Source organism: Myxine glutinosa, chromosome 7 (assembly GCF_964187855.1).
Source record: "Myxine glutinosa chromosome 7, kmMyxGlut1.1, whole genome shotgun sequence".
Classification (NCBI taxonomy): Eukaryota; Metazoa; Chordata; class Myxini; order Myxiniformes; family Myxinidae; genus Myxine; species Myxine glutinosa.
The window spans coordinates 132950908-132963534 of NC_136267.1; the positions used below are offsets into that span (position 1 = coordinate 132950908).

The window sequence follows — 12627 nt, forward strand, 5'->3', positions numbered from 1 at the left end:
GGGATTGAAGAGAGTGGGGGAGTTTGTTCCAGAGGCGGGAGAAAAGAGGAGTGAAGGTGAGCAGAGAGTCTTGATTTTGGCAGTTTAACCATAAGAGGGTTGCAGGCAGATCTTGTGCGACCTGTAGGAATATTTGGGGGACAGAGCCCAGAGAGAGCTGGGGGGGCAAGGCCAGAGAGGAGTCGGTAGAAGACGGAAAGACCACCAACCTGCCTGCGGTGAGTAAGTGAGAGGCCCTTGGAGTTAGCTTCATCGCGGGAGATTCCAATGATTCTGAATGCTTTGGTTTCAACAGCGTGAAGACGAGCTAGGTGTGAGGCAGGAGCACCAGCCCAGAGGGGAGAGCAGTATTCCATTGAGCTGCGGATGAAAGCCTTGTATGTAGTGAGGAGCTCAGGTGTGCCAAGGAAGGACTTCGCACGACGGAGGATGCCCAGTCGGCGACTGGCTTTGGAGGCCAGATTTGAAATGTGGTTTTCCCAGGAAAGATCATGGCAGATAGTGAGACCCAAAAGCTTGAGTGACAGAACTTCTTGGAGAGGATTATTCAGAAAGTGGATGGGAGGGTTGTCCAGTCGGTCTTTTCGGAGAGACATCGTAGGAGTGTGAGATTTGTCAGGATTGAAAGACATGTTCCACCTCTTTGCCCAGTCTGTGATTTTGTCCAGGTCTGCAGAGAGTGAGGAGGCTGCAGAGTGCCGATCTGAGGGATGAAGAATGGAGCGACAGAGAGTAGAGTCATCAGCAAAGAGATAGAGAGGATTTTCAAGAGAGTCAGAGAAATCATTGATGAAGACCAGAAAAAGCACAGGGCCCAGAACACTGCCTTGGGGAACTCCAGCCTGAAGAGGAAGAGGAGATGAGAGAAACGCATTCAGGGCCACACGTTGACTACGACTAGAGAGGAAGTCCGCCAGCCATGCGTGGAGATTTCCATGGATACCAAAAGAGGAGAGTTTGGTGAGCAGAGCGGGGTGCCAGACCGTATCGAAGGCACGTGATATGTCAAGTGAGAACAGCTCTAATTTCCTGTTTGGCATTGAGGACCTCCATCCATTGTTGAGAAAGCAGAAGCAGCATGTCCAGAGTAGAGTGACCAGGTCTGAAACCAAATTGATGATCAGAGATCAAGCCATTGGAGAAGAGGAAAGATTTCATATCTGAAGCAATGATGGATTCCATGACTTTGCTGATAATTGGGAGAAGGCTGATTGGTCTGTAGTTGCTGGGATCTGTTTTTGTGCAAAGCGGTGATGTTGGCAGATTTCCAAGCAGATGGCAGATGACCTTGAGCAAAAGAGAGGGTGAAGAGAACAGAGAGAGGGAGTGAAAGAGCGGAAGAACAGGATTTTAGGACCCTTGGGCTGATGCCGTCAGGTCCAGTTGCAGAATCAGAGTCGAGGGTTGACAGAAACTTTTCCACCTTGTCAGGAGGAAAGGACACAGAGTCCAGGAGCAGCTGGGTACGACTGGGTACAGAGAGGGATGGGTTTGGGACACAAGATTTAGAGGCAAACACAGAGTTGAGGCGAGGCATTCAGCTTTTTCACGTGCGGAGTCAGCCGTGTGGCCATTTGAGGTAAGGGAGGGGATGGAGGGGGAACAAACACCAGAAACAGATTTGACCAGATGCCACCAGGATTTGGAAGAGGGAGACAGATAAGAGAGTTCTGTCCTGAGAACGAATTTTTTCGGTTCGAAAATTTTCGGTATTGTGTCGCTAACTAGTCTCATAACAGATAATACATTCCTATTTATATATTTTCAATGTCGGTTTTGACCTTTGTCATTGAATACCGCTCGTGAACCGTCGTCGTCTCCTGACTTGTGCATTTTTTATTTTTTTTGGCATTTAAATCGTTTTGTGCACTTTTGGTGATTGCCAAGTTGCGACTATAAATTGAAAAGTGTTTTTAAACGATATGCAGCAAAAACTAAGGCGATACCAGAGGTGGGTCACAAAACTAAACAGTTCTTGCGTTCGACCCATGGTCTAATGTCAGATCGGTCCTTCCTGAGATGTGACCAGAACTGAATACAATATTCTGGATGAGACCTCACTAAATTATTGTATGTTGCTGTGTTAAAACTTTCTCCTTTGATTTATCACTTATCCCCCTATGAATACACCCTAAAACCCTGTTTGCTTTACTTGTCGCTGCTGGCATTGTCCTATCTGCTTACCCTCCCCCTCTCCACCCCATCCCCCCCCTCTCCACCCCATCCCTCCCCCCCCCCCCCCTGTATATAGTACGACCCCCAGATCCTTCTCCTGTGTGACTCTTCCCAAGATTGCCCCCTGCATTATGTAATCCTTATTTTCATTGTTTCTACCCATCCCCAGCACCTTACATATCTTTATGTTAAACGGAATCTGCCAATCTTTTGCCCAATCTATGAAAGTATCAATACTTTCCTGAATCCTATCACCTCAATCTCCACTATCTGCCTTTAACTCCAAGCTTTGTGTCGTCTGTTAATTTGGAACGCCTACTCAACCCCACTATCCAAATAATTGATGTAAATTATGAATAATAACGGTTCTTGTACTGATCCTTGAGGTACCCCACTACTTGCATCCTCCTAACAAGACATCCTCCCACTCACAGCCACTCTTTGTTTCCTATCGCTAATCTAGTTAACTACCTGACCAACCAAGCTCCACAAGCCCTCACATTGGCCATCAACCTCCCATGTGGTACCTTGTCAAAGTAGATCAAATAAAAAGTTGCATTTTGGTGCGCGGTCCATCTGAGTTCCATGTTTCAGTACATTTGCGTTTTATCGTTCATAAATTACGTACGCTCACTACTTTTGTCTGCTCCGATTTGGATTGCGTTTTCAATCTTAAAATTCGACTCAGTTTGCAGTGTAATAACTAACTGAAAGGATTTCTTACTGTATACGTTTGGGTACTTGTGCTTGAATATCGTCAATGTACTGCTGAAAAATGGCGGCCGCAAACCTGTACCGAAAGGCCACCTGTCTATATTAAAGGTCACTTTTTCTGTTTACCTTGAGCGGTCTTTCAATGCATGTTTGACTGTATATGTCGTTTTTCTTTAAATTACCTGTCCGTAGGTGTTTATTCAGTTACACTTAATTTCATACTCGTACTGGAGCAGACCCTGGTGTTGGGCTAGCGTCTAGGGTGCCAGCTTAGGATCCTAGGATCCTGGGTTCGAATCCCGGTCGATCGCTGAATTAACGCCAGGGGGGTTGACTCAGCCTGTCATCCTTCCGAGGTCGGCTAATTGAGTACCAGTTCACTGGTAATTCCCTGTTTGTTGTTAAAGGCGGCAAAAAGGGTTGGCGTCAGGAAGGGCATCCGGCCGTAAAACATTGCTTCAAAAAGGGGACCAAAAAACAACAACAACCATGGTTCCCGAAAAAGGCCAACCCCTGCTTTGCGGGGAAAAATGGCCTCCAAAGGTGGTTTTTTTTATTTATATATACTGGAGCTACCATTTGATAAACCTGGTGTTTGCTGGTTTAATATCTTAGGGTCTTGAGTTTGAGTCTCAATCGTGCCATTAAAATAGCACCAGGTGGGTTGAGGTGTATGTCATCCTACTGAGGTTGGCAAAATGAGTACAAGCTTACTGGAAATAGGGAGATGGCATCAGTGGCTCAGCCGCACTACCAGAAAATGATGCAACCAGCAGCTACAGGCTGCATTCCAAATATTATTATTACCACTTGATACAACCTAAATCATCGTAGGAGACGTTTCTACACATTCAATTCACAGTTCCCTTCACTGACATTTATGGCTAAACGAACATTGTTACCCTGCGCTCACAAAGCTAAAAGCGGGGTTAGGTGATCGGTTGCGTGTGTACGTGTCGTGTATGTATGTGCGTTTGCATTTTAAAAATTCATATTTTCAGCAACCGATGGTCCGATTGACACGAAATTTTCAACATAGGAGCGCCGCCTCCTGTGTAATATTTTAATGATATTTATGACGTCATAGATCACGTGGTGCAGGCACAATCTTGGCGAAAAACGTTGCACCTCTATATCTCTGAAACCACTCCATGGAAAAAATTTAAACGCATCTCATTGCAAATAACTCTGCATGGGGAATAAGTGTTGCTAACAATGACGTCATTGGTGCCTTAATTATGACGTCATAATTCAACAGGGACAACACTTCGTCTGATCAGTTTGAAATTAGTTGAGCGTGATCTGTGCAACAATTATATTAGAGAATACAAATGTATGATGTCATCGGTCACGTGGTCTGGCAGCCATATTGGATCAAATAAAATAAAATAAACCTTCAAAAACAGAAGAGTTGGCTCACACCAAGATGATTGCGCAGGGTAAGTATTCTTTGAATAACATCTTGTTAAAATAAGTTAACATATGGCCTCTTTGGTAATGCACAGCGAAAGTGACATGGGCACGTCTCCAATATGAACATAGATAGATACTGTAATAAGATAAAATATCAAATGCAATGATGTATCTTGAATTCCATAAAGTTCTCTTTGGTGCATGCAATTCAAAATCTTTAACAATAACAGCTGACATACCTGTAAATGTAGGGAGTCATTATTATTTTTATCAGGATAAAATAATTACACTTCACATGTGCCAGTTTGTAATTGTGTCTCACTGAAATAATAAATACAATACTGAATCTAATTTACTTGGAATTTTGTAATAGATTTGTGCCCGTCCTATCAAATAACTTGATGATTATTAATCTGTATAATGAACGCTGGACTTTCAAATTTTAAGTGAATAGAGAAAGACATGAGTGAATAGAGTATGCACATCCGCATAAACAGTGTGAGATGATAAGGAATCAACAACACAACAACAACAGGCATTTTAAGGCCATTTTCCCTGCAAGAGCGGGGGTTAGCCTTGCGGTCCCCATGACGATGTTCTCCATTTTGCCCTATTTTCTGCATCTCCCCTTGTTAACCCCATTGCCCGCATTTCTTCTTCGACCATCTTTAGCCAAGTCTTTCTCGGTCCTCTACTTCCTTCTACATTCATTTCCATCACTCTTCTCAACCAGTCACTTTCATCCTTCCTCAACACATGACCAAACCATCTCAACCTGTTTCTCTTCACAGCATCCATCACAGGCTCTATTCCCATCATGTTTCGCAATTCATCATTTGTCTTCCTCTCTCTCTCAACGATACTCCACACATCCACCAAACCATTCGCATTTCCACCCTTTCCAGCCTTCGTTGCTGCTCTATGTTCATTACCCATGTCTCGCTCCCATAAATCATAACACTTCTCACACATGCAGCATACACCTTTCCCTTCAGCTTCAACGACACTCCCCTCCTCATCAGCATGCCACTCAGTTCCCGAAACTTCTTCCATGCACATCTCACTCGAGCAACCGTTGCCGAGTCTGATCCACCTTCTCCATTCAGCATGTCTCCTAGGTAACAAAATGTTTTCACACCTTCCTGCTTCACGCCGTCTCCAAGATCCAACTCAACATTTCCTCCATGTGCAGCTCCCTCTGTGTACACCTTACACTTGAATGTAGCTGCCACACTGGTTAATGACCCTCTCAAGCCACTACATTTTTGATGAACCCACTCAGCGCACATTGTACATTGAATGGAATTCACTCCGACACTTCCTGCACACAGCGCACGGCCACTTCCCAGTTCTTTCCACCTCACCACATGCTTTACCACTTGCCATCACCTTCGTTTTTCCGATATTCACCTTCAGACCTTTTGTCTCCATACCTTCCATCCACTTGTTCATCTTCTCCTTCAGTCCATCCATACTTTCTGCAATCAACACCAGATCATCTGCATACAACAACTTCCATGGTAAACCCTCCTTTACATTCTGAGCCAGCACCTCCATCACAGCTACAAATAGTAGTGGACTTAGTACCGACCCCTGATGCACTCCCACCTTCACCTCAAACTCACCACTGTTCCCGTCCTTCGTCCTTACAGCTGTGCGCGCTCTTTTGTACATTGCCATCACCACTCTGATCAACCATTCCTCCACTCCTAACTTCCTCAATGCCCATGTCACTACTTCACGTGGAACCCTATCGCATGCTTTCTCCAGATCAACAAACCCAAGAAACAACTGCTTCCTCTTCTCCATATGCTTCTCCTGCAACTGCCTCACAATAAAAAGCGCATCTGTCGTTCCTCTTCCTGGCATAAATCCAAACTGCATTTCGTCAATCTTCACTTTCTTCCTTATCCTCCTCTCCAACACCCATTCCAATACCTTCATTCCATGCTCCAATAACTTTATTGCTCGATACGAGCCACAGTCCAGAGGGTCACCTTTCCCCTTGTATAGAGGGACGAGGGTACTCAGTTCCCAATCTACTGGAATGCGGCCTTCTTTCACCACCAGATTGCAGATCTGTCATGATGAGGAATGATAAGTCTGACTGTGATAAGGAAAGTCTGAGATGATAAGGAATCCTTAACCACAAATCAGTTACAATCCTCTTCCATGGTAGCTTGGAAAAACTCCCCCAAGTTCTCCTAGAAAATATTAAATGTTTTCCGCATAATCCAAGTTAAAATGATTCTCTCCTCTTTGCACCGATTTTGGTTCATAGCAAAGGTAAATCATTCGTGGGGTAAGCCACACAGCAGCCATATTGAGTAATGCTTCAACACGTCTCAATCCCACAACAAATAAAATACACAATAACACCAACCCACGCTACAAATGTACAACTACCTCCAACATAGACATCTTCATACAATTGTTACTATTGCCACCTATAAAAGAAATGGCATGATGACAATCCATAAAAGGTTTGTGGTGTCATTACTTTCTACCTTGTTTGGTTGTTTTTTTTGCGGATTCCATTCCCTCTTGTTTTTTTTCATTTTAATAAAATGTTTTTTCTGACTTGTTATAAAATGTATTAATCAAATTTCTTATGCAAAACATTAAATCATGTAAAACACTTGACAAGTCAAATTTTCAAAACTACAAAATTGCTGTTTCCATGCCAACTATCATTTATTTGGATTTTGCAAGTATCTTGTGCTCTGCACGACATCTTTCTGTTTGTTTGTTTGTTTGTCTGTGAGCAACATATCTCAAAAAGTCATAGATGGATTCGGACGAAATTTGACGGAGAGGTTGGTTATGTGAGTGGGACAAAATTATTAGATTTTTGTTAAGATTCGGATTTCGATACTAGAATTTTAAGTCATTCTTTGCCATCGAGAGATAGGGCGCCACAAGCGATATATGGCATGATGTCTTAAAAAGTAATGGACGGATTCGGACAAAACTAGGTGGATGAGTTGTTTCGGTGACAAGAACAAGACGATTTCATTTTGATTAAGGTCCGGATTCAGATCCGGCCTGTCAGTGGGTTATAACACGTAATCTGTTGTCGGGTGGAATGCAGAGTCCTGCCACAGGCCTCAATACAGGCCTGACAGGCTCTGTTGCGGTTGCAGAATGTGGAAATGAATATTTTTTTTCTTAATTTACAATACAGGCCTGACAGGTTCTGTTGCGGTTGCAGAATGTGGAAGTGAATATTTTTTGTCTTAATCTACAATACAGGCCTGACAGGTTCTGTTGTGGTTGCAGAATGTGGAAGTGAATATTTTTTTTCTTAATTTATTCTCCTTGTAAATATAAACATGCTGCATTTATTTTGCAAAACATACTTCTGAAACAACAATTTGAGCCACCATTTATTTGAGTTGAACTGCACCCAGATAATGTAAATACAGTGCTTATAGAAAGTCTACATCCCCTTTCAAATTTTTCACCTTTTCTTGCCTTATGGCCTGGAATTAAATTGCATTAAATCAGACTTTTCCGCCTTTATTTACACATCGTAACCCACAACTTACAAGTGAAAAAAAAAATTCTACAAATTTCACAAAAGTAATGAAAAATACAAAACGAGGATATATTTGTTGGATAAGTGTCTACCCCCCTTGAGTTAATACTTGGTGGAAGCACCTTTAACAGCAATTAGAGCTGTGAGTCTTGTGATAGGTCTCTACCAACTTTGCACACCTTGATTGGGTAATATTTGCCAATTCTTCTGTACAGAACTGTTCAAGCTCAGTCAAGTTGCGTGGGGAGCGTTTATGGATAGCAATCTTCAATCATGCCACAGATTTCCGATTGGATTTATGGCAGGGCTCTGACTGGGCCACTCAAGGACATTTGTCTTTTTGTTCCATAGCCACTCCAGTGTAGCTTTGGCTGTGTGCTTCGGGTCGTTGTTATGCTGAAAGGTGAACTTCCGCCCCAATTTCTGCTTTCTTGCAGTGGACAGTAGGTTTTCCTCTAGGATTTTTCTGTATTTTGTCCCATCTATTTTCACTTCTATCCTGACAAGTGCCCCAGTCCTTGCTGATGATAAACATCCCCATAACATGATGCTGCCACCAGCATGCTTCACAGTGGGGATGATGTTCTTTGGGTGATGTGCTATGTTGGGTTTGCACAAAAAGTAATGTTTTGCATTTTGGCCAAAGACCACAAAACTTTTTGCCACATGGATTCAGAATCTCCGGAGTGTTTTTTTTAGCATAACTCAAACGGGACTCAAGGTGGGCTTTTGTGAGTAATGGTTTCCTTCTTGCCACTCTACTCTACAGGCCTGATTTGTGGAGTGCTTGGAATATTGTTGTCACATGTACACAGTGACCAGTCTTTGCCATAAAGGCCTGTAGCTCTTTCAAAGTTGCCATTGTCCTCTTGGTGGCCTCTCTGATCAGTCTCCTCCTTGCTTAGTCATCCAGTTTGGATGGACGGCCTGATCTAGGCAGGGTCTTGGTGGCACCATACACCTTCCACTTCTTAATGATTGTCTTGATTGTGCTCTGAGGGATATTGAAGGCCTTTGGAATATTTCTGTACCCATCCCCTGATCTGTGCCTTTCCACAACTTTATCCCAGAGGTCTTTTGAAAGCTCCTTGGTGCTCATGGTTGAGTCTTTGCTGTGAAATGCATTACCCAGCAGCGGAAACCTACAAGAACAGCTGATATATATATTTTATTTATTTATCAGAATCACTGCAATTTGACACAGGTGGAGGTCAATTAACTTGGTGTGTGATTTTGAAGGTGAATGGTTACACCTGAGATAATTTACAATTGCTATTATAAGGGGGGTGGACACTTATCCAACCAAGATATTCTCGTTTTTTATTTTTAATTGGTTTGATGAAATTTGTAGAATTTGTTTTTCACTTGGACGTTGTGGGTTACGATGTGTAAAGAAACGTGGAAAAAGTCTGATTTATTGCAATTTTATTCCCCCCTCCCCTCCCCCACCTCCCCCACCTCCCGGTTGTTTCTTCCCATCATCCTTTCTTCCTCCAAGTGACCGTCTGTGATGTCCCTCTACCCTGCTGTTGGTGTGTTCTCCTCCTTTCCACGGTGTTGTATTGATGACAACAATCTTCTCGATGCTTTCCTGAAGTCTTACTAACCCAATCTTGATTGGGTGACTCACTTGTCATCAACATGAACTGGGGATCACTTGTTTTATTTATCAAATGCCAATGCACTTGCGACTCAACTCAACAGAAAAGCGTGAAAACTGAGCTCAAACAATATTTCTAATTAACAATATTAAAGTACGCTCATGTCTCCGAATGATATTTAAAGTTTTTTTTTTTACCTTTGCATCCTCAAAATCTGGACAAAATCACCAACAACAATTTTCCAAGTTTTATTTACAAACCTCTTTCTTTTCATAAAACTAACCCCTGAGGTGAGGATGTAAATTAAAAACAATGTCAACAACAATGAAAAGTCTGATTACAATAGCATCCAGCCACAGGGTACAGTGCAAAGGCCGGAGAAGACAGTGAAATCGGTTAAATAACAAACTACATGAAACAGCTCCATGACAGATATTCTTGCAAAGCAGTGTAAAGCACAGCCGAATGAACGAGTTTTGGAATGAACCCTGACGTTCAAAAAGAGTGCAGATAATGAAGGAATTGAAAGCCTGTATAAATGTGCAAGAAGCAAACTTGGGAACATAAAGCAGCCAAAATGGTGGGCACCTGCCCACTGATTGTATCCGTGTTCTCTACTCCAGCTACAGATCTGCAAGGAAAGGGAAAAGCATTAGAGGATGAATTAGCATTTCAGGGAAGATCACATTCCCTATGGGCTGTGCTCACCAAAGCTGAAGACTCTTGAGTTTGTGCCAAAGTACAAACTAGACCTAGTTTATAACGTTTACAAATGCTGCAATCTGGTATTTCACCCCATTGATGTGCCACACATGAACCTGAAGATGGCATGTGTTGGTGACTTAACGGTCAAACGTTCATAACCCAGAGCAACGCTGAATGTGATGTAAACATCCATACCTTCCTCCATATCTTCCAACCGCTGGTGTTGGAATTGTCTGCGGATGGTGAGTCGTCGGCGGATGATGACTATGATCAAAACTGCGAACGTGAATGCCAGCACGATGCTCAGAACAACACCCGCAGCATGACCGGAAGCCTTTGGGGTCATAACTGAGACAGGATAAAATGGTAACGGTGTTTTGTTTTTTAATTACCGCACAAAACTCAACCTTGGGAACCCAAATCTCAAAAGACACGGTGCTCACTTACCTGGTGTTCCCGGTTTCGATGTGATCAGAATCTTCTTTGCTTTCTGTAATGTGGTTGGTTGTGATGGCTTGTTGGTGGTGATGGGAGACGTCAGTGCAACCGTTGGCAAAGACGAGACGCTCGCTGTGGTGACTCTCTGTGTTGTTCTGCTCACCGTTGAAGTAAACATCGGTGTTGTCTTGGAAGCCTTTGATGGTGTCGCGGTAACAGTGGACTTCGCAGTAGTTGTATTTACTTTGGTGGTGGAAGTCTCAGGAGAGAGGTTACCATGTGTGACACTTGTCACTGCCATTACAGTGCTAGCTGTATTATTCACCATCGTCAAGTTGCTTCCTCCCTTGGTTTCATTCATTTCGTCAGGGAAAGTTGCATTTTCAAGCTGGGTTTTGTTTTCTGGCACCAGTGTGGATTGTGAAACATTTTGAGTGTTGTCTGGTGTGGGTATGGCTGACATGGTCGTGCTCTCAGATAGATGTTTAAGTGTTTCAGAGGGAGTGTGAGGTTCTGCACTGCAGATGCACACAATAACCACACCGGCCACCAACGACAGTAGAACTCTGTCAGCCATTGTGAAGTCGCACTGAGCTCCAATGATCCAACTTCTAAGAGGGACAGAGAGATGGCAAGGACGTGATGCGATTGCTTATGAAATGTTTACACGGTGCTTTAAAAACTGAAAGATTTGTTTTTTAAAATTCAGAGTAGAGTACAAATCCACCTGCATCGAAATGCTGCAATCTGATTTAATATTCAAACATTGAAAAAAAACTACCTGGTCAAGAACAAGCAGATAGGAAAAATGCTATTCCGGCCATTTCCCGTAACGTACATCGCCATTCCAGCAACTTTATACATTATGAGAACAACGTAAATTTATGAAGGCAGCTAAAGTTGTATCACAGACATCATCATCATCATACTAAAATACACCATTTGTGTCTGTCCGTCTGTCTGATGAATTATTGACGCCAATACAGTCTGTCGTTACTCATCCAATCTCAACCAAACTTGACAGGATGACCAAGGGTTAAATAATGAAGGTTGGAGCGCATTCATTTGCCCCCCTGCCCAAGGGGGTTTTCTCCCCCGATGGGGGTTTTCTCCACCATTGCCGTCAATGGGGTTGCGTGTTGAGGTGTATATCAATGTTAAATTAGCTTTATCGTGGCGTTTCCCAAAGAAGAAGATTTATCGTGGCGTTTTTCCAAAGACGCTTTTAATAACAAAATTAATGATAGCCGGCAAAGTCGGTGTTGTGAATGAACGCGTATTATGTTGAAAAGCCAGATTTTGCTGGATCCTTTGAGAATTTTGAAGCTTTGACGCACAAAATCGCTCCATGGAGGTGGCCATCTTGCGGATGCGGAAGTATGCATAAACAAATGCGAAAAAGTTCAATAGAGGCTTTGGCTTTCCCGGCTCATTGCGGTTTTGCAGTAGGGTCATATTAATCGCATATTACTAGTACCCGACTGCAAAGCCGCAATGAGCCGGCGAAGCCAAAGTCTCTTGCCACTATTATACCCATCACTATGGCATCAGTAGGTTAGGTAGTTGGTAGTAGGTAGGTGTAGTAGGTACCGTACCTAGTTCAAAATGACACCATTTGCATTCTGGATGAGATTAAAATTTATAAAATTTCCTTCTTGATTAATTCGGTGAATTCCGTCTCAACTTCGGATATTTCCGGCCGTGAAAAACTATCCCATACGGCCGCGAGATTTCTAATAAATATATAATTCTTCGTCAATTTTAGAATATTTGATGCCGTTTTCAGCCTCCGAAATGTGCTAAAAAGCTTTTTTGAAATATTTTTTCAAATGCTCGAATCTCATTGTTTTTTTTTTTTTTTGTATACTGAATCGAGGCTCGTGAAAGAGCTAACATTTACTTCACAAACAAATCAACCAGACAAACAAAACACACAAAAAGCGGGAGCAGAAAACAAGATGGGGAGAGAAGGTGAAGCACACAAACACAACATTTGAGAGCAGGGAGATGTGTGGAAGGGAGAGGGCTTGGGGGGAGGAGGCA

General features: G+C 42.9%; 2 protein-coding genes across 3 annotated transcripts in view; one reads left to right on the forward strand and one right to left on the reverse strand.

Moving 5' to 3' along the window:
• The window catches only part of LOC144893007 (uncharacterized), an 812187-nt gene that overhangs the window by 124830 nt on the left and 674730 nt on the right, over positions 1-12627 (forward strand). The window lies entirely within an intron of this gene.
• The window catches only part of LOC137431666 (uncharacterized), a 46542-nt gene continuing 43588 nt past the window's right edge, over positions 9674-12627 (reverse strand). The window contains exons 2-4 of one of the 2 annotated variants that reach the window (XM_068123249.2): positions 10594-11192; positions 10342-10494; positions 9674-10072 (exon numbers count right to left, since the gene is read on the reverse strand). In XM_068123249.2, the coding sequence (XP_067979350.2) occupies positions 10065-10072; positions 10342-10494; positions 10594-11161 (729 nt within the window). In that variant the 5' untranslated portion in view covers positions 11162-11192 and the 3' untranslated portion in view covers positions 9674-10064. Of the gene's footprint in view, positions 10073-10341; positions 10495-10593; positions 11196-12627 lie in introns of both variants that reach the window. The other variant, XM_078782312.1, reaches the window with a different exon arrangement.